The sequence below is a fragment of the Monodon monoceros genome, unplaced genomic scaffold (assembly GCF_005190385.1).
Source record: "Monodon monoceros isolate NGI ecotype Baffin Bay Population unplaced genomic scaffold, NGI_Narwhal_1 Super_Scaffold_4, whole genome shotgun sequence".
Taxonomy (NCBI): Eukaryota; Metazoa; Chordata; class Mammalia; order Artiodactyla; family Monodontidae; genus Monodon; species Monodon monoceros.
The window spans coordinates 57,641,350-57,663,319 of NW_021703781.1; the positions used below are offsets into that span (position 1 = coordinate 57,641,350).

Genomic DNA, 21,970 nt, shown 5'->3' on the forward strand with positions numbered 1-21,970 from the left:
TTTTGTTACCATCCAAAGTTCCCACCTGCTCATTAAGGCTTAACTTTTAACAGTGGTTAGGTTGAGGGTGAAGTCTGGGAGAGTGAAGGCGGGAGGGGAGAATTATAGACAGCTTCCTAGTTTATCATTTCTGTCTCATTTGAATTAATTTACACCAAGGATATACTATCTTTTCATTGAGAAAACAGTAAAGGTTTTTCTATTTTGAAAAGAACAAAAAAAGGAAACAGACTTATACCCTTTGACCCAAATCTACTTCTGGTAATTTACCCTAAGGAAATAATCAAATATGTGGAAAAGGATCTGTGAACAAAGATATTTATCAATGTTTTATCTGAAACAGAGAAAAGTTGTTAAGCAATCTAAATATCTCATGATGGAAGAAAACAATTACTAATCACACTGAAATATGAAAGGTACAGGATGCAAATATTTATATGCAATCTTTATAATTTTATCCATGTAAAAAAAGTTAATGCACAGCCAGAAAGTCCTGTTTGGAAATATAATGAAATCTTTCCAATGGTTATCTCTGGATGGTAGAATTATAGCACTTTTAATTTTTTTGTGCATTTCTTCATTTCCCACAATGAATATGTATTTTCTTTACATCTAAAGCCAACTACATAAATGATACTAATTAAAAATAGGGCTTCCCTGGTGGCACAGTGGTTGCGAATCCGCCTGCCGATGCTAGGGGACACGGGTTCATGCCCCGGGTCCTGGAAGATCCCACATGCCGCGGAGCGGCTGGGCCCGTGAACCATGGCCGCTGAGCCTGCGCGTCCGGAGCCTGTGCTCTGCAACGGGAGAGGCCACAACGGTGAGAGGCCCGCGTACCGCAAAAAAAAAAAAAAGAAAAGATTAATTATGGTATTGTTTTCACAGGTGTTTCCATTTGTCAAAACATAAGTGTATATTTTATTTTATTTATTTTTACAATAACTTATTTTCTCATTTTTATTGAAATGTAGTTGATTTACAATGTTGTGTTAGTTTCAGGTGTACAGCAAAGTGATTCAGACCATATATATATATATATATATATATATATATATTCTTTTTTAGATTCTTTTCCATTATAGGTTATTACAAGATACTGATAATAGTAACCTAAAAGTATATATTTTAAATATGTAGATTTTATTGTATATCAGTTATACCTCAATAAACCTATTAAAAAATAGTCTTGAGAAACAAGATCATCATACCCCTCTTACTGCAAGAGGGGTTTTGTTATGCCATTTTGGGGCTGGAGGACAAAATGATTTGGTAAGGGTACTTAGACAGCAAAATGGCCTCTGCTCCAGATAGCATGGATGCATGCATGCATTCATTCATGGAATCTGCCTTCCTATCACATGCCAGGAATGTTGGTAGGTACCTGCATATCATGATGCTTAACCAGCCACTGCCCTGAAAGTGCTCCCTCCTAGTGGAGGGGAAGGCGCGGCACCATCTGACAGATTGCAGCCAGCGCCCACATTAGGTCGTTTTCCACTAGTGCTGTCCAAGGGGGCCGGGGGCAGATCAGGAAGTGAAGGCCTTAGTAAGTGGTTCAGATGGAGTCACGAAGGGTGACACCAGGATTACGGCTATGGAAGTGGCCAGAAGAAGGTAGATTACCCTCAAGGGAGTGTCGTGGTCATCACTCAAGAATAGGGTTTAAACAATTTTTATATGTTTATGTCTGTCTTACGTGCACACTTGTAACAACAGCAGGAACTGAAATTGAGCGTTTGCCGGTGCAGGCACCTTGCAAAGGGCTTACATCCATTGCCTCATTTACTCCTCGCCACAACCCCCAGGTCGGGACTTTAAGGACCTTCATTTCACAATGAAGAAACTGAGGCTCGGAGAGGTTAGGCGCCCAAGGTCACAGAGCTCATAAGCTCTGGATCCAAAGCAAACAGCCACCACAGATACTTCCCACTCACTCTGGGTCCTGTTTGAGAACGAAAAGGTCCAGATCGGGACAGCTCAGCTTTCGCTCGCTACGTATTTTCCCAGATCCAGAATGGAGGAAACATCCGCTAGCACAACCAACAGGGTCGTGCGCAAAGGGGCAACTCCATCAAAGCCGTTGGCTGACAAGAATTTGGGGCTTGGAGGACAAACCCGGAGCAACCGTCAACCAGCTACCAGCTCAAGCACCAACAGCGCACCCCGCGCCGGAGGCAAACAAGCCTCCTAGGGCCGCCAGCTTGCGGGGCTCAACGCGCGTGCGCGGGGCCAGAGGGGCCACCCCCGCGCGAGTGCGCGGAGAGCCTGGCGCGCGGCCGGGGGAGCGCGCGGGCGCGCTACGGCGTCGGCGTTGGCGCGCGCTTTAGGCCGAGGCTGCGTGGGCTCGGGAGGGAGCTAGGCGGCGGCGTCGGCGGCGGCGGCGGCTGCGGCGGCTGCGGCAGCGGCGGCGGCTGCGCCCCAGAGCCCAGGGGGACGCGCGGGCCTCGCACCGCGGGTGCAGACGGCTGCGGAGGAGACCCCGGGCTCCCGGCCCGGGGCGGGAGAGCTCGGCCAGACGACTGCCCGCCTCAGAGGCCGCCGGCCGCGTCCCTATCCCGGAGTGGCCGACGCCCCTGGAGACTCGCCGTGACACGGGCCTAACCGCGGTGGCCGCGGGCGTCCGGACCACTCGGGCCCGTCGGGCCGGGCCAGTAGAGGGACGAGCGTCCGGGCAGGTGCCGCCCCCCGAGGGCCGGCCGGGGGCCAGGCGCTTAGCCGTGCGGCCCGCGGGCCGGGCTTGGCAGAGGGGCCGCCCGCACAGCGTCCCCACCCCGCGGGCCGGAGCGGGAGTCGCGCCCCGCCTTCTCTGGAGACTGCCGGGCCGGAGCGGCGGGAGCCCGGACAGCCAGCGCCCGCCGTCGCCCGCCGGGCTTGCGCGGGAGAGCGGGGAGGAGAAACTTTGCCTCTTATTGTTGTTTTTACTCCTTAAGTGTAAGAAACTCTGTTGGAAGGAAGAATGTCCTTCTTCAATTTCCGTAAGATCTTCAAGTTGGGGATCGAGAAGAAGAAGAAGCAGTACGAACATGTGAAGAGGGACCTAAACCCCGAGGAGTTTTGGGAAATTATAGGAGAATTGGGCGACGGAGCCTTTGGGAAAGTGTACAAGGTAAGAGGGAGAAACGGGAAGTTGCACTTGTGAGATCAAACAGCCCGTGGCCCGGAGTGGCACGAGGATTTCTCGCTCCCGCGTCCTGTTCCTGTCTCTTGGACCTTCTTAGGACTTCGTAAACGTACGTTGGAACTTTATTTAGGTTATCATCCAAGCAGTAGCTAAGAGGTAGGGTTTAAGGTTGAACAAAATGGGGCCTGGATGTAGTTTAAAGAGTGGTTGCCAAACGGAGGCAAGGTTTACCGTCTGCTCTGTTAAACGTTAAAGGAAATGAGGGTGTTCTTTAATTTAAAGGAGGGGTCTGGTTGTGGCCTTCAAGCATTTTCAAATCAGAAACTCATTATACTTTTCAGTGGATTTCTATTTGTGTACTAGCTGTTTGCATTCGTATATATACTTACACTAAAGCAGTTCCCTTTTGGGGTCCAGAGTATATATTTGGTTGTGTCTATTGCTCATACATAACCAGTCTCTTGGGGATGAGAGCAAAGTGATTGCTACTTGCAGACTATTCTTGACTTGGTGGCTTGACAGCATACTGTAAAATGGAGTGGAATTTCTGATAGAAAATTTTTGGAAGAAAACCTGCATCTGGTATTAGTTTCTAAATATAATTATAATAAGCATTGACTAGAAGTCAATTTCAGGGCTTAAGAAATTAAAAAAAAACATGCACCTACATATATACACATATTTTTACATACAGATATTCATTTCAGTAGAAAGAGGTTTGCCGTTTCAATAGGAAGGCATGGGTTAACTGTTTACTGTCTTGTAAGGAATATATGAATGATGTCATCGGAATATTTTAATCCTGAATGGTGAGGATTTTATGAGACAGTTTAAGGGGAAGGACCCACAGGGTTGCCTAGAAGTGAAAATATAAATAACTTAAGTTTATACAGGACTCTGCAGTTTTTAAAGTACTTTCACATAATTTGGCCCCCATGAGAGTTCTGCGAGATATGCAGGTCAGTAGTATCTACATTTCATAGATGAGGACACTGAGACTCAAATTGTTCACATTCACACTAGTCACAGCCTAGATTTGATCTCAAGTCTTCTGACCCCATATTTACTGTTACTTTTTTTTTTTTTACTTTAATGTCTATTGGTAGAAGTGATAGCATTTTTCCTTCTTTCTAAGCATCATCACACTGTCTGCCTTTGCCCTGCCTCTAATGCATCTCAAAGCCCCTCATTCTTAGTCTGAAATATCTACTCTTTTCTGTGTGCTTTCAAAACACATTGTTCACCTTGCTTACTATGGCACTTGTCACATGTTAATGTATTTATGTTTTTATGGTAAGACTAGGGGCCAAAATTATATACATTTGGGTTAATTCTATTGCCTTAGCACATAGTGCATTTCTCTTTATATTTGTGGAAATGAAGGAATGTGTGTTACCTGCTTGTGAGCGCTATTGAAGCTACTATGTGCTGTGAAAGTTGACAAAGTAAACTTCAGTGCCTAATGTGGAGGGTAGACTATGGATTTCAACAAGAGCTTACAGTATAGAATGTATGGTAGACAGGGCTTTTAGTGCAGTGGGAAGATCACTCCTGGGAGTTAAGAATTGTGTTTTATTGCTGGTTGTCCCAAACCAGCTTCGAGATCTTCGAGAAATTTAATGTCTTTGGACCTCCTTTTTCTGAGGTGGGAAATCATAGATTTCCCTAAATGTTTAGATTCTTTTACCCATTAATGTTCTGTGAGTATGCAGTTATCTAGGAAAGGCAAAAATAAATCCTCAAGGCATCTGGGATCTGGTAGTTAGAAGGCAGTAGGTGATTATGGGCAGTTTTCATGGTATAAATGTTTTATTGAACAGAAACAGTGTAATATTAAGACACTGGCTCCAGAGTTGGACTATATCTTGGCTCCCTCAATAGCAGCCTGTGACCTTGGACAAGTTACTTAATCGTTCCATGTCTCATTTTTCTCATCAGTAAGACCTACTCCTTAGTGTGTGAGAATTAAAGGAGATAAAAAATGTAAGACACAAAAAAGGGCTCAGAAAATGGCAGAAAATTACTGTTGTTACATTTACAGCTTGGAAACAAAATGTGGGATGGGACAGGAAAAGGGACCTATGAAGATAGTAAACCATTTTCTGGCACAGGCAGATTGTGTGGACATGCTAATGCTATGTGATTTAATTCTTTAATGACTCTGCAAAGTGAATGTATCTTCCTATAGTGGGACACCAATTGAAAAATTTTTGAAAAACAAGAGACTTACTCCATGTAGTTGAACACTATAAGATTGTGTCAAGGATAATTTTTGTGGGCTTGATATCTATTTTAGTGTGATACTTGAAGAGTGTGAGTTCTTTGCATCTTTTTCTTTTCGTCTTTCATTTTTTTATGCTTTCAAGGAGTAAGCTCTGAGATTTTTTTAAAAAGAGAATTTTAAATTTAAACGTATCTTACCTGTTCTGCCTTTTTTGTAACCTTTTTTACTGTACAAGATTCTCTAGAAATTTTAAATTTATAAACTTCTGTGTAAGAGAAAAAGCTTTGATAGCTTTTTTTACAATTGTATGTATTAGTATGTAATAGAAAACTATTTCTAAAGTTGATTCCAACTGTCATTTGCTTATGGAAATTAGTAGCTGTTACAAAGGTTAAATTTCTAAATAGACAATCATTTTTCCGTCATATTGTTGTATGCTCTCCACTCAGTCCTGCACTATACAACTCTGTAACAGTTACTTTCTTGCCTGAAAGATCTTCCCGATTTTAAATTTATTTTCTCTTTTTAATAGTATTATTTGACACATAAATGAAGATATGTAGTATCCCTCACAATTTTTTATGTTTGGATTTCTGTTGCTTTTAACAGAAAAAAAAAAAAGGAATGACATGAAATGATCTGTTGAATTGAAGCTGAACTATTGACTGTGTGTTGGATGAAAGTGATTCTTTTTATGTCCCTGATGGGCATGCACCTTTTTTTAAAAAAAGTAGTGAAATATATAATCTTTGTATTGAAAAGTACAAAACATATATGTACGTTTAGCAAACAATAGTAAAGTGAACTCATATTAACAACCATCAGAGTAAAGGAATTCTGCCAGTACCCCAGAATCCTTCCCACCTCCTTTCTGAATTACTTCCTCTCTCCCCCTAAAGGAAACCACTATCCTATCTGTAAGTTTTTCATTTCTTTCCTTTCTTCATAACTTACTATCTAGGAGTGTATAACTAAACATGATAACTTTAGTTTTGTATGTATTGAGTGTATTTTGTGTCTTGCCTCTTTTGAAATCAGCATTATGTTTGTGAGGTGTGTCTTTGTTATCGCTAAAGCGGTATGTAGTTAATTGTTGCATAGAATTCCAATATATGGTTACATCACCAATTATTTACCATTGTACTGTTAATGGATATATCAGTTGTTTCCAGTGTTTGGCGTTTATACACAGTACTGGTGCATATATGTATGAGTTTCACTAAGACTCAGGAGTAGAATTGCTGGGTTATAGGGTAGTGTATCTTTAATTTTACTAGATGATGCCATACTATACCAGTTTACACTCTCACCAGCAGCGTATGATAATTTCCTTGCTCTGCATTCTCTCCAACATTTGATATTGTCAGAATTTTTAAGTTTTGACAATCTGATGTTATAGTTTTCCTTGTGCTTTTAATACATCTTTCTCTGACTGCTAATAAGTGATTCTTTCCATAGGTTTATTAGTAATTTGAATTTCTTCTTTTGTGTTCAAGTTTCTTGTTCATGTTCCTCTTGGATGTCTTTTTCTTGTTTATTTGTAGTGTATTCTGGATTTTAACCATTTGCTGGTTATGGTTATTGCAAATACATTTTCATTCTGTGCCTGTCTTTTCATTTTCTTTATGGTGTCTTTTTATGAACAGGAAGTTCTTGACTTTAATATACTCCAACTTTGTTTTTTCTTTTTCAGTTAATGCTTTCTCTATTGTATTTGAGAAATTCTTTCCTGGAGTGTCCTTCCAGTTGTTGGATGGGATGCTGCCCGATTGATGAATCACCTAATAAAGCTAATTAGATCTTTGGAAAAAAAAAGAAAAGAAAAGAAAGGCTTTCCTAACCTGAGATCATGGAGATAATCCCCTATTTTATCTTCTAAGAGCTTTATGATTTTGCCTTTAACATTTAGGTCTACAACCCTAAATGTTAGAATAGATTTTTGCAAATGGTATGATACAGGGGTCCAATTTCATTTTTTTATCCCATGGATACACAATTGTCCCAAGACTCATCACTGGGGGAAACTGTTCTTCCACTGCTCTGCAGTGCTGTCTGCAACATGTGTCTGTTTCTGCGATCTCTAGTCTCTTCATTGATCTGTGAGTCTATTCCTTTGTCAGTATCCCGCTGTCTTAATTAGGAAAGCATTGAAACAAATCTCTGCTAGAGAAAGACTTCCCCTTGTTCTTATTCAGCAGTGTCTAGTATATTCTTGGCCTTTAGTGCTTTCATGTACATTTTAGAATTAGCTTAATTGAGTTCCACAAAAAAACCTGTTGTGCCTTTTTGAAGGGGTTTAATTGAATTTATATTTAGATCAACTTTGGAAAAATTAACGTCTCCCTGATACTGAGTCTTCCTACCTATGCATATGTTTTATCTCTAGGTCTTTTTTTTAATATCTCTCAATAATGGCTTATAATTTTCCTCCCCAGAAGTCTTAGGAGCTCAAACTACTTCAAGAGTGTCTTAAATGCTTTGTTTTTCCTATTGGAATTTCTTCCTTGTTTTGGTTATGTACAACCTTCAGTAGTCTTCTGAGAAAGGATGAATGGAAGGTTCGGTTTTTAAGACCAGGCCTGTCTGAATATGTCTGTATTATAATGTCATACTTGATGTATAGTTTGGTCGTAGAATTCTAGGTCAAAAATACATTTTTGAACTAGCGTTGGTGAGGACAAAGAGCAATTGAGAAAATCCCCATCCCTTACTTATGGCCAGTCTTCCAAAGTGATTGTATGAATTTATACCCCCATAAGTAAGGGATGGGGATTTTCTCAATTGCTCTTTGTCCTCACCAACACTTGCTATTGTTATTAATACTGTTATTAATATTTTATGTTAGCCATTCTGGTGAGTGTGAAGTGGTTTTATTTACATTTTCCTTATGACTAAAAAAATTGAGCCATGTGCCTATCGAATATTTGGGTATTTTCTTTTTTGTGAAATTTCCTGTTTGTTTGCCCATTTAAAAACATAGCTGTATTGAGGTATAATTTATATAACTCAGAATTCACCTATTTTATGTTTATAACTTGATGAGTTTTAATAACTTTGCACAGTTGTGCAACCATCACTACAATCTAGCTTTAGAATCCTCTTTTGGCCACTTGAAGTTCCCTTGTGCCCATTTACAGTCAATTCCTGTTCCTGCAGGGGTTTTCTTTGTCTGATTACTAATGAGGTTGAGTTCCTTTTTATATACTTATTGGCCATTTGGATTTCTTCTTCTCTGAAGTGCTTGTTAAAGTCTTTTGGGTTCTTTTTCTTTTTCTCATTGATTTATGGGAGTCTGTATATTCCGGAAACTAATCCTCTCAAGTTATATATGATGCACATTATTTTCTCTTGCTTTGTAGTTTGTCTTTTCTTTCTCTTTATGATATCCTTCTTTTGTATAGACGTTTCAGATTTTAATGTAGTTCAATTTATTAACTTTTTATACTTAGTGCTTTTTGTCTTAAAATTTCCTTACCCAGGGTGATGAAGATGTCCTCCTATGTTATGTTCTTAAAGTTTTATGGTGTTGCCTTCTTCCTATACATTAGGTCTGTAATTAAACTGATGTTGGTTTTTGTCTATAGTGTGAAGTAGGGGTCCAGTTTCATTTTTTCTATGTAGATACCCAGTTGTCTCAACAGTTTACCGAAAAGACCACCCTTTCCGTATTGCTTTGCAGTGCCTCCATCATATGTCAAATGTCCATATACACATGGTATATTTCTATGAATTTCCTATTTCTTTAGGATAAATTCCTAGAAATAGAATTGTTAGGGCAAAATACATGATCATTTATTAATGTTTACTGTGAAATTACTCTAGAAAGGTTTATAAATTTATTTTTAAATTAATTTTTAATTATATTGTAAGATGTTATGGAAAAACCTGAATGAACTTTTTGGCCAATCCAATACAAATAATTAAAGAAGTTCTATTTATTGGGAAAATTAACTTATTAGAGATTAAAGTTAGTTTCTTTGACCGTTACCCTAATTATTGTTCCTGCTCTTCTCTCCATAAATGTAACTATTATTATCGGTTTCTTTTTCTGTTTGTTTTGTTTTGGGGGGTTTTTTTTGGCCGTGCTGCTTGGCTTGCGGGATGTCAGTTCTCTGATCAGGAATTGAACCCAGGCCACGGCAGTGAAAACGCTGCATCCTGTCCTCTGGACCACCAGGGAACTCCCCATCATCAGTTTCATGTATATGTTTCTGGATATTTTTCTGTGTACTTACGTATATATACATGGGTTATACCTATTTAAACAACCCAACAATGGTCTATTTCTGTGCCTTTGTCCCTTGACCTTTTTCAATGTTAGTTTTTATCCTTTTAAAAAAGTTTTACTTTTATTTACTTTTTCAGTAGACAAAAAGAGTATCTCTTTATTTCATTTTCCATTTCTCTCATTTTTAAAGAGATTGCCATTTAAAAATTAATTGAATTATTCATATTCTAATAGAGTTGTTTTCTTGTTGATTTGAAAGTACTTTTTATGTACTATGAAAATGAGCACTTTATAATAATGATGCAGTTATTTTAGTTACTTTAGTTTATGCTGCTTTTTTGATATAAAGACATATAATGTTCTTTATTCTACAAAATCTGTCAGTGTGTTACTTTGCTTTTTTTTCCTTCACTTTCATGCTTAGAAAAGCCTTCCCTACCCAGAAATTAGATAAATATTTATCTATATTTTCTTCTAAACTTCTTAATAGTTCAGTTATGAAGAATTTTAATTTTAATTGACAATTAAAATTTTAATTTTAATTGACATGACGCTCTATTCTACCCTAAAAAAAACAAAAATATATTTTCTCTATTTCTAGAAATGTAAATACTATTATTTTGAAAATATAGCAAAGTATAAAGAAGAATATATAAAAATAATTCTACCTTTTAGATAACCTGTTAATTTAAAAGAACTCAAGGGTATACTCGTGGTTAGAAACTTGAACAGTACAAAAAATGATAAAATTGAAAAATGAAAGCCATCCCTGCCAGTCTTTCTTCCTGAGTTTAACCACTATAATAATATCTGTGTATCTTTTCAGGTAAAATTTTATGCCTGTATGAGCATATATACAAATGCTTGTTTGTAAAACTGAAAATATATCGACACATGCACGTTAGTATATACCGGTGAACTTAACTGCCTATCAAATTGATAGCATAATTATACTGGAAAAGTGCTTCAAATGATGTTTTAAATTAATTAATTTATTTTTGGCTGCATTGGGTCTTCGTTGCAGTACGCGGGCTTCTCATTGTGGTGGCTTATCTTGTTGTGGAGCACGGGCTCTAGGTGCGTGGGCTTCAGTAGTTGTGGCACACAGGCTCAATAGTTGTGGCTCATGGGCTCTAGAGTGCAGGCTTAGTAGTTGTGGTACATGGGCTTAGTTGCTCTGTGGCATGTGGGATTTTCCCGGACGAGGGCTCGAACCCGTGTCCCCTGCATTGGCAGGCGGATTATTAACCACTGCGCCACCAGGGGAGTCCCAAATGATTTTTGAATAGAGTGCTCTGACTAGTGGGATATATTTAAAGGATAAAAAGAACAGCAAAGAATGCTTGAACTTTATTAAATAGGTTTGTTACTAGTAGTGATAACTAATCTTATAATTCTGAAAATACTTTATATGTACTATAGGATAGAGCAAATTAATATAGTGCTGTTTTAGAAACTAGGGTTGTAACTCAGAGAAAGGGGTTATAAGCTTGAAATGTAAGGAAGAACCCTATGACGTTGATTTTTGAACTGGAGGTTTTAGTTTGAACTCGTGATAACACATGCACTCATGCCCCCCAACACACACACACACACACACACACACACACACACAATACATATTATACATATTCCTGTTTTCCACTGAAAAGGCCTAGAAGTAATGATAAGTAGTACTCCTAGCTCTTGGTTTCTAAATACCATTTCCCACTAAAAGGAACCAGGGCTTGTTGAAAAGTCTGATCCAGGTCTGGGCTAGAGAAGTACAAAAGTGATAAAAATTGAAAAGTAAAAGCCTCCCCACTACTCGTTTTTTCCCAAAGGAGCCTGGATATCTTGGACCAGAAAGCAAAGATATGCTCAAAAATTAATGGGGACATGCCCAAAGAATACCGGTTAGTTTTGAGCAACAAAAATATCAACAAAATAGTAGCCTAATAGAGGAATGCTAGTTAGTTAATATGTAAAGATTGATAAAATTAGAAAAACCACTATTTTGCAACCACAGTATAATAATTCAGGCAAAAATTATTGATGGATGCTAAAAAAATCATTGTGTGGAAGGCTGTGGAGGAACACGGTTTCACCCCGTAAGTATCATAAGTAAGTATCACCCAGTAAATGTACCTTTTTGGTAGAGAGAGCTGATGGATACCATCTTAATCAAGTGATCAAACCTGGCGTTAATCAACAGTAACAGGAGGAACTGTATTTTCTGATATAATTCAGTGGGAACTGTATAATCACCTAAAGTAGTATTTTTGTTAAAGATATTTAACCTGAATCTGTTAATGAGGAAACAATCAGACAAATCCATGGTTTGAACTTTTAAAAATGTAAGCAATAAAGGAGTTTTTTAGATATTTGAGAAATTTGAATATGGAGTATATATTAGATATATCAATGTTAAATTCTTTGGGTATGTTAATTATATTGTGGTTATGTGTGAAGTGCAGCTTACTTTGCAAGTGGCATAGTAAAAAAGAAATGCATGTATGTGTGTGTTAGTATATACATATTTATGCACATACACACATATCTTTTACATATATATGTAAAAGATATGTGTGTGGATCTTGTGTGTGTGTGTATGTGAGAGTGAGAAAAGCAAATACAACAAAATGTTAATTGGTGACTCTGGGTGAGGGGTGTATGGGTGTTCACTGTTCATTCAACTTCTCTGTAGGTTTGAATTTTTCAAAATAAAAAAGTAAGGGGTCGTATTTTAAAATACTCTTCTACACATTGCTTTATTTCACTTAACAGTTCTCCTTTTCACATTTTTTCCCTCCCTCTATATAGTCATCATTTTTCTCTTTCTCTTTTTCTATGAAAGGAGAAACAAAGTCTCCTTTCAGAGTAGGCAACTACTTCTGTACTATTACTAAAGTTATTTGGTGTTTATTAAATACCACATTATGTTTTGTACTCAATACCACATGAAGTCCAAATTCCTAGCATGTATACATTTATGTTTTAAAAGAGGTAACTGAAACTTTGGATTGCAAAAATAGCTTTAACGTGCTGGCTCTTCTTTTGTCCTTCTTTGTAAAGATCTTAGTATTTGTATGGAATAACTTGCCTTGAGAGCAGCATGTTCTGGCCCTTTTATAATTTAACGTTGAGAATAGTTGTGTGGCAATGACCTTCCTTACCATTTAAAAGCCTTTATTCTTCTTGAATTAATGTCCAGAAGTAGTACATCTTTGTCGTATTTTTAAATATTTTTTTGAAATTGTCTTTTCGTGTTCTCACTTTTTCATCTTTTCAACTACGCAGCCTATGCAAATTTCCACAGCTTATCTTTCACACAATTGTCAATAATGTTTCAGTTTATTCAGGCTGCTCCGAGTCAGCAAGTCCTTGAAATAAGTGGGAAAACTGTGTGATCTGAGAATTGGTAAAACATTTTGGAAACTGCAGATTTAGCCAACATTAACTTATTACTGACATTTTGCTGTTGGTATCTTGACCGGCAGTAACTCAGTTTTCAATAAATAACCAGAACAATATAAATAAAATAGTGTTTGGGAATATAAAGAGACTATAGAGTATATTCCTTTCTCTTTTGCAGAATTCAGGAAATGACATGGAAATTCTTTTTTAAAAATTATTTATTTATTTATTTATTTGGGGATGCCAAGAGGCATGTGGGATCTCAGTTCCCCAGCCAGGGATGAACTCATGGTCCCTGCAGTGGAAGCGCAGAGTGCTAACCACTGGACTGCCAGGAAATTCCCCGAAAAATGCTTTTTTAAAAAGGATTTCTGTAATATTTTCCAGATGGGAAGAGTATAGTTGATCCTCATTATTTGCGGATTCTGTATTTGTGAATTTGTCTACTTGCTAAAATCTGTTTGTAGTCCCCAAGTCTGTACATGCATTACTTTCACAGTCATTTGTGTACGTGTGCAAAGCTATGTAAAATGTGAGTCCCTAGACCCACACATTACATGCTGAGATTGAACTAGGTGATGCTACGTCTTCTTGTCTCAGCTCTCATACAGAGATTTCCAAAGGATGGAGACAGTAGAGAGCAATGTAGTGAAGTGCAAGAAGCTCCTGCGTTGGGACGAGTTGGATGGGGTTTGAATCCCAGCTCTGGCACCTGTTAATTGGGGCAGCCACCTAACATTTCTGAACCTCATTTTCTCTTTTGTAAAACAAAGAAAATAGAATCTACCAGGATGAGTTGTTTTTGAGATTGAAGATTATAATCTATATGAGGAGGGGGGTGTGTGTGTGTATTTCTTTTAGGAGCAGTGGTTCAGTATTCACTAATTCAGGATTTGTAGTGACCTATATAGAACATAACTAGCACAAATAATGGAAAGCAACTGTATATCTTTGCCAATGATGTTGAGTAGTTTTATTCTCATTTGATATTCATACTCATTCCTAGCAAAATCTTATCAGGGCTCTGAGAAGATCACCAGAATTAGCATATAATGTAAAACAGGTAGCAACAATAGCTAAACAATCTAAAACTATCTCTAGTGCTATTCTTTTTTTTTTCCCTCACTTAACTGCTCTTTGGAGCTTTGAATGTTTATTAACCAATAGTTATTTTTAATTTTTTTAACTTTTTATTTTATGTTGGAGTATAGCTGATTAACAATGTTGTGATAGTTTCAGGTGCACAGCAAAGGGACTCAGCTATACATGTACATGCATCTCTTCTCCCCCAGACTCCCCTCCCATCCAGGCTGCCACATAACATTGAGCAGAGTTCTCTGTGCTATACAGTAGGTCCTTGTTGGTTATCTATTTTATTTCTTTATTTTTAAATGCATAGATCTTTTTAAAAGTTTTATTTATTTTATTATTTATTTTATTTTTGTCTGCGTTGGGTCTTTGTTGCTGTGCACAGGCTTTTCTCTAGTTGCAGAGAGCGGGGGCTACTCTCTGTTGCGGTGCGCAGGCTTCACATTGCAGCGGCTTCTCTCGTTGCTGAGCATGGGCTCTGGAGCGCAGGCTCAGTAGTTGTAGCGCACGGGCTTAGTTGCTCTGTGGCATGTGGGATCTTCCCGGACCAGGGCTCGAACCCATGCCCCCTGCATTGGCAGGCGGATTCTTAACCACTGCGCCACCAGGGAAGCCCCAAGAATAGCTCAGTCTGCCTTTAAGGGGCTTGTTGAAAGCCAACTAACAGCTGGAGGTGCCGGGGAATGAACCTGGGGCCTGGTACATGCGTGTACATGTTGATCCCAAACTCCGTGACTATCCCTTCCCCCCATCCTTCCCAGTATGAGTTTGTTTCTGTTTTGTAAATAAGTTCATTTGTATCATTTCTTTTTAGATTCTGCGTAACCAAATATTTAATACTACTCTGTGTCTTAGTTCTCCCATCTGTAATCCTCACCTGTTTTAGGAGGATTATGCCACTTATTAAATTCGTGTCTTTCAGCTCCAGACACCCCCTTCTATAGCTCTACTTTGTGATGCTGTTCTAAGATTTTGCAAATCACATTTCTGACTTGCCAGCTGCTCACTTTTAGGTTTCAGAAGTATGGAGCACTAGAGGGAGGCTGCAAGGAGGAGGAGGAAGAAAGAACCTACACCTTTCTCTTTGTTTCCTGTGGGCTCCCTTGTCTGCTTTCCTGTTACTTTGACCATCATCCTAGTGGAAATTCTTCACTCTAGCAACAGTAGTCCTGAATTCAGTTTGTAGTTTTTCCAACACTCACAGAGCCAGCCTCATCACAGCTCTTACTAACACCAGCTCCAGTTGGCTAGTCCCCTCTTCTTCAAAAGGTACCCTAGCCCCACAAGATCCTCTTCCAAGTTCAGAGCCGCCAGCAGCAGCTGAGCAGAGCAGCACTCTCTCCTCAGGGAGCTCAGTTTCAGCTCTGCAGAATCTTTCCTCCAGGTTTCTGAGTTTTAGTTATTCCAGTCTCTTTCCTTGGCTCCTGTGATTCGTGAAGATAAAAACATAGTGATTTTTAAGTGATCACGACTGATCTCTGAAAACTGTTTATGTATTGAAGTTATGTCTCCTTTAAATTAATATCTGAGTATTTGTTATTTAATTCTTGTTTTTATTAACATTTGTTTAGTTATAATTACATCTTTATGTGAAGAATTTTCATGCTTTAGGTGGTAGATGAGACTTTTTTTAAAAAAATAAATTTATTTATTTATTCATTTTTGGCTACATTGGGTCTTCGTTGCTGTGCACGGGCTTTCTCTAGTTGCGGCGAGCGGGGGCTACTCTTCGTTGAAGTGTGGGGGCTTCTCATTGCTGTGGCTTCTCTCGTTGCGGAGCACGGGCTCTAGGCACCAGGCTTCAGTAGTTGTGGCTCGTGGGCTCAGTAGTTGTGCCTCGTGGGCTCTAGAGCGCGGGCTCAGTAGTTGTGGCGCACGGGCTTAGTTGCTCTGTGGCATATGGGATCTTCCTGGACCAGGGCTCGAACCCATGTCCCCTGCACTGGAAGGCGGATTCTTAACCACTGAGCCACCAGGGAAGTCCCAAGACTGTTTCTTTTTAACACTTTATTTGCATTATGTTTGTTGATAGTTTTACACACTTAACAACGTTTATTTCAGTTTTGATTTTTAGAGTTCTCTGGAATCAGATCCTGATGAGTAATCAAGTTATTTTCAAACAATAATGTAAGAAGCACTACATTTTCTAATGTAAATTTTATTTATTATTTATATTAAACCAAATGGTATTATTGTTGGTTTAATTAGTATACCCAGGGCAATGGAATAATGAAATTTGTTACTACAAAGAACTTTAGAGATTATCTAGTATTAATTATTTTTCCCCTTTCATGCCATTCTATTCGCAAGTAAAATACACATCTTTAAAATCTTCCAGGACATTGGTAGAGGCATGCAGAAGCAGGATGACTTTTAACTTTACTCACAATATCCTTGGTCTCTTACCAGGGCTTGTATTTTATAGTGTTCCTCTTTAAGAACAGTTCCTCTGTACTCTTTCTTCCCAAAGTGTTAAGTTAAAATGGTGAGAGAAGGGCTTATTTCCTGACTTGGGGGAGGGCGAGTTCTATTTATTATTTTTTCAACTGTAGTTTCTTTCTTAGAGAGATAAACGTAATGTCATATTTTACCAGTTATGATAGACTTTTTTTTTTTTTTGCGGTACACGGGACTCTCAATGTTGTGGCCTCTCCCGTTGCGGAGCACAGGCTCCGGACGCGTAGGCTCAGCAGCCATGGCTCACGGGCCCAGCCACTCCGCGGCATGTGGGATCTTCCCGGACTGGGGCACGAACCCGCGTCCCCTGCATCGGCAGGCGGACCCTCAACCACTGCGCCACCAGGGAAGCCCAGACTTTTAACTTTTAAACATCTCTCAAATTGGGATATGTCCCAATTTATTGATTGACGCCTTAGTATTGTTCGCCAGATGGCAGTTGTGATGTATCTGTCATTGCCTATGCTTTGTGAACGTAGTTGTATCTCTGGTGTCATACAGTTGCAACCCCTTGATGTTTCAATCAATAAACCATTTAAGAACGTTTTGAAGAAAGAATGTGAGTCCTGGTTGTCATCTGAAAACTTCATTTAGCACCTGTGGTAAGATCAAGAAAGTATCAGCATTATAATTGCAAAATGGGAGACAGTGGCTTCAAAGAAAATTTTGGAGACAGTAGAGGGGCACTTTTTAAAGAAATGCTGCATCACCAAAGCTTTTCATGGCTAGAGAATGATATTGTGTGGAAAAACACAGACATTAGATAATTCTGAGTGAAAAAGTGACTCAGGAGTTAAATGTGAAGAAGTGTTTAATTTTTCATGTATGCACAAGGGTAATATACGCTAACAATTTTTGTCTATATTTATCCAGAAGAGCTCTTAAAAAGGAATAATGTGAAAATTCTAAATAATAAAGTGCCTGGCAGTTTTTCTTCCTTAGTGGAGCATAAGATAATGGCACATCTTAAAAGGCTTCGTAGATTAGATAAAATATGGTAGATTAGCATATTATTCTAGAGTGGTAGTTATGACTAATAAAGTTACCTTTTTATCCATACATATTCTGTGAACCCTAAACATTAGGGTTACTTTGTTAGTAATTAGTATTAATTTTTACCTCTACCTAAGGAAGTAAAATGTAGCAAAATCTAATTAGGAGAATTCCCATATATAGGCTAATACCTGGTTTGTTTGTTCTTTCTACCTAAGGAAGTAAAATGTAGCAAAATCTACTTAGGAGAATTCTTATATATAGGCTGATACCTGGTTTGTTTATTCTTTCATCATCATCTCAAAGGTTGGATAATAGATCCCTAAGAAATATCCCATAGACTGATTTTTTTATATCTTATTGCCTCTGTAAAAATAATACACGTCCATTTAAAAATGTAAACAATATGAAAAATATAGAAAAAGTCAAAAGCACGTGAAACTCTGCCATCCCCACTGATGATGTCTTTCCAGATATTTCTTACGTAGCTATCCCTGTGTGAAAATGGATGTGTAGTTTTTGTAAAACTGCATACCTTTTGTGTTTAGTAAGTTACTTTTTTTCCATTCAGTGATATGTTGTGGCTTTTGTCCCATCTTAAGAAATATTAATTGGTTAGTCAAATAATTTTAATGGTTGCATAATTTTCCATCGTAGAAGCATACTGAATGATTTAAGTAGGTTCCCGTTAATGGACATTTAGGCTGATTAAGTTTTCTTTATTGTAAACAGTGCTTTGATGAATATTTTGTGCATGCATTTATTTTTTGTAAAATTATCTCCTTATAAATTATTAAAAATGGGATTTGGACATTTATTTGTTTATTAAAACACTTATTACTAGCTTTTGAAAGTTTGCTATTTTTTCTTTTAAGGTGATAGATTTACTTAAGTGATGGTAACATATATAATATTGAAATGTCTTTTAAAAACCCATTAGTATTTTAAGATTTGATTCCTAACTTTAAAAAAATGATCTTGGCTTCTACTACATATTTGGAAACCTTTCATTTCTAATAAATGGAGGTGAGAAGTTATTCAATTAAAATGGAAAAGTTAAAGTACTAAAAACAATGAAAAATAATTAAACTGATGGAAGTATAGGGAAACTGGAAAGGGTAATGATTAAAGTAAAGAAAGGGCTTTGGAAACAACCAGGATTTGAATCCTGATTCAGCCTCTTACTAGCTCTACATGACCTCGGGGAAGCCTTTTAATGTCTCTAAATTTATTTATCCTCCTTAAAAGTAGGGATGCTAATATATCATGGGGTCATTTTGAGGATTAAATAATAATAGTAATAATTCCAGATAAGATGTTTGAATCTTTTTTACTATGTGTGGCAGACGTTGTATTAAATGTTTATATGTATTCTTTTCACTTGGCAAATATTTATTAATTCTCACAAACTCGTGAGATATAAGTATGTTTTATTGATGAGGAAGCTAAAACTAAAAAAGGGAGTTTGTAAGTTGCCCAAGCAACATAGTTAACAAGTGGCAGAATCAGAATTTGAGCCCTACCAGTCTGACCCAGTAGAGCCTGCAATTTGAAATTCTATCGTATGTGTATATAAAGCACTTAGCACAGTGAAAAGCATGCATCAGTTAATATTTATGTTTAGGCTATCTTTAAAAAATAAGTATGTCAAGAGAATGAGAAGACAAGCCACTTGGAGAAAATGTTGGCAAAAGATATATCTGATAAAAGACCGTTATTCAAAATACATTAAGAATTCTTAAACCTCAACAATTAGAAAACCTACAGTCTGATTAAAAAATGGCCAAAAGATTTGGACACGTCACTGAAGAAGATATTCAGATGGCCAATAAGCATATGAAAAGATGCTCAGTATCATATGCCATTAGGGCGTTGCAAGTTAAAACAGGGAGACACCACTACACACTTATTAGAATGACAAAAATTTATACCAACAACACCAAATGTTGGCAGGGGTGTGGAGCAGCAGGAACTCTCATTCATTGCTGTTGGGAAATGCAAAATAGTATAGGCGCTTTAGAAGACAGTTTGGCAGTATCTTGCAAAACTACACATACTCTTACCATATGATCCAGTAATTCTGCTCCTTGGTACTTATTCAAAGGGGTTGAAAACTTAATGTCCACACAAAAGCCTGCACACAGATGTTTATAGCAGCCTTATTCACGATTGATAAAACTTGGAAACAACCAAGATGTCTTCAGTAGGTGAATGGATAAACAAACTGGCACATCTATATAATTGACTATTATTCAGCGCTAAAACGAAATTAGGTATCAAACCATGAGAAGACATGGAGGAATCTTAAATGCTTGTTACTAAGTGAAAGAAGCCAATCTGAAAAGGCTACATACTGTATGAAAAACAAAACTATGGAGACAGTAAAAAGATCAGTGGAGGGGTTAGGAAGAGGGCAGGATGAATAGGCAGCGCATAGAGATTTTTAGGGCAGTGAAACTATTGTGTATGATATTATAATGGTGGATACATATCGTACATTTGTCCAGACCCGTAGAGCACATACCAGGAGTTAATCCTAATGTAAACAGTGGACTTTTGGTAATAATGATGTGTCAATGTAGGTTCATCAGTTGTAACAAATGTACCACTGTGGTGCAGAATGTTGATAGCGGGGGAGGCCGTGCATGTGTAGGGAGGAGAGTACATGGGAACTCTGTGTACTTTCTGCTCAGATTTGCTGGGAGCCTAAAACTGCTCTAAAAAATAAAGTTTATTAAAAAAAAAAATTTAAAAAGCAAGTATGCGTTATAAGCATGAACTTCTGATACTTTTGTTTTTAGGCCCAGAATAAAGAGACCAATGTTTTAGCTGCTGCAAAGGTGATTGACACCAAATCTGAAGAAGAACTTGAAGATTACATGGTTGAAATTGATATATTAGCATCTTGTGATCACCCTAATATAGTCAAGCTTCTAGATGCCTTCTATTATGAGAACAATCTTTGGGTAAGTGTTTTCTGTTAATCTATAGGAATAACCAAAATGAGTTAATTGTCCTAAAGAGGTTATAAGTTTTGTAGGCCTATTTTATGTACTACCTCTTCTTTTTAGTTACTTATGCTACTTGAATGAGAATTGACCTGCTGATGAGAGGGTCATTAGCAACATAATTATCCTTAGCTTCAACAGATTTTTTTTTTTTTTTTTTTTTTTGCGGTACACGGGCCTGTCACTGTTGTGGCCTCTCCTGTTGCGGACGCGCAGGCCCAGCGGCCATGGCCCACGGGCCCAGCCGCTCCGCGGCATGTGGGATCCTCCCGGACTGGGGCACGAACCTGTGTCCCCTGCATCAGCAGGCGGACTCTCAACCACTGCGCCACCAGGGAAGCCCCTTCAACAGATGTTTTGATGTGTATTTCAGATTGTACTGTATTTCATGATTGTTTGGCATTGGCCTCAAATGTAGAAACTTCGTTAAGAATATTAAATTTCCTAAATAATGAAATTAGATGCCTTTCTTGTTTTTAATTAATTTTTTCCCAGTTGGAACTTCTTTCTTTCTTTGAAGTCTTTTTTTTCCAGCACTTTTAAAATTTTATTTTTTCTAATTGAAATATAGTTGATTTACAATGTTGTTAGTTTGAAGTGTCTTGTTTAAATTTAAGTGTCTTGATTTAAATTTAAGCATTTACTTAAAATGTTTTAGAGTTTCTTTTGTTTTCTTTGCAGTTGTTTATAATTTCTTATACTAAACTTTTGATAAATCATGTAATAAATTATAAAATGCTTACTAGAAATGTTAAATATTGGGTTTGCCAAAAAGTTCATTCAGGTTTTTCCTTACGGAAACTTTTTGGCCAACCCAACATTTATCTTATATATTATCAAGCCCAACTTTAGTGCATGATGTAGTGGCCAAGTCTGTATGTAAAAATTTTATTCATTTTTAGGGAATATTAGGCATAAATAAATATATAAGTAAAGTGTTAATATTTAGTATAATAACCAGTCAGTCACTTGCTCTGCACCGATACTAATTTAATCAAGAGGACTTTTTGAAATGGAGTTTTAGTTTTTTCTCCTTGAAGGAAGAAACGAAGTGTTACGAAAGAAGAGTAGATTGTACAAGCTGTACCTGATTGGGAATCAAAAGGCCTTTATTTTTTGATTTTGGTGACGCTAGGCAGGAGCTTGAATAAGTCAATTAACCTTTATGACTTGTTTACTCATCTCTAGGATGAGTAATGATCTGTCTCTCAAATTATTTTTCATATGATATAATGAATTTCCAAACAATTTATTGGCAAGCTCCTGTAAAAAATAAAGTGTTGTTATACAGAGGAGAAAAAAGTGTGAAGCTACACAATTTGTTAAGGTATGTAATTAAAAATAAAATCTGTAGTTATTATTAGTGTGGTGCCTTCTAATATAGTTGTTCAGAGTTCTAGCAGAATGTTTCCAGAGATAGTAATGAAAATGAATTCCTAGACAACTTAATA

The 21,970-nt window shown here is 37.7% G+C and overlaps 1 protein-coding gene across 2 annotated transcripts in view; it reads left to right on the forward strand.

Annotated features, from left to right (window-relative positions):
- Nucleotides 1-2,404: 2,404 nt before the first annotated feature.
- The window catches only part of SLK (STE20 like kinase), a 56,865-nt gene continuing 37,299 nt past the window's right edge, over nt 2,405-21,970 (forward strand). For both annotated transcript variants that reach the window (XM_029245103.1, XM_029245104.1), the window contains exons 1-2: nt 2,405-3,109; nt 20,313-20,477. In XM_029245103.1, coding sequence (XP_029100936.1) covers nt 2,960-3,109; nt 20,313-20,477 — 315 coding nt within the window. In that variant the 5' untranslated portion in view covers nt 2,405-2,959. The remainder of the gene's footprint in view (nt 3,110-20,312; nt 20,478-21,970) is intronic.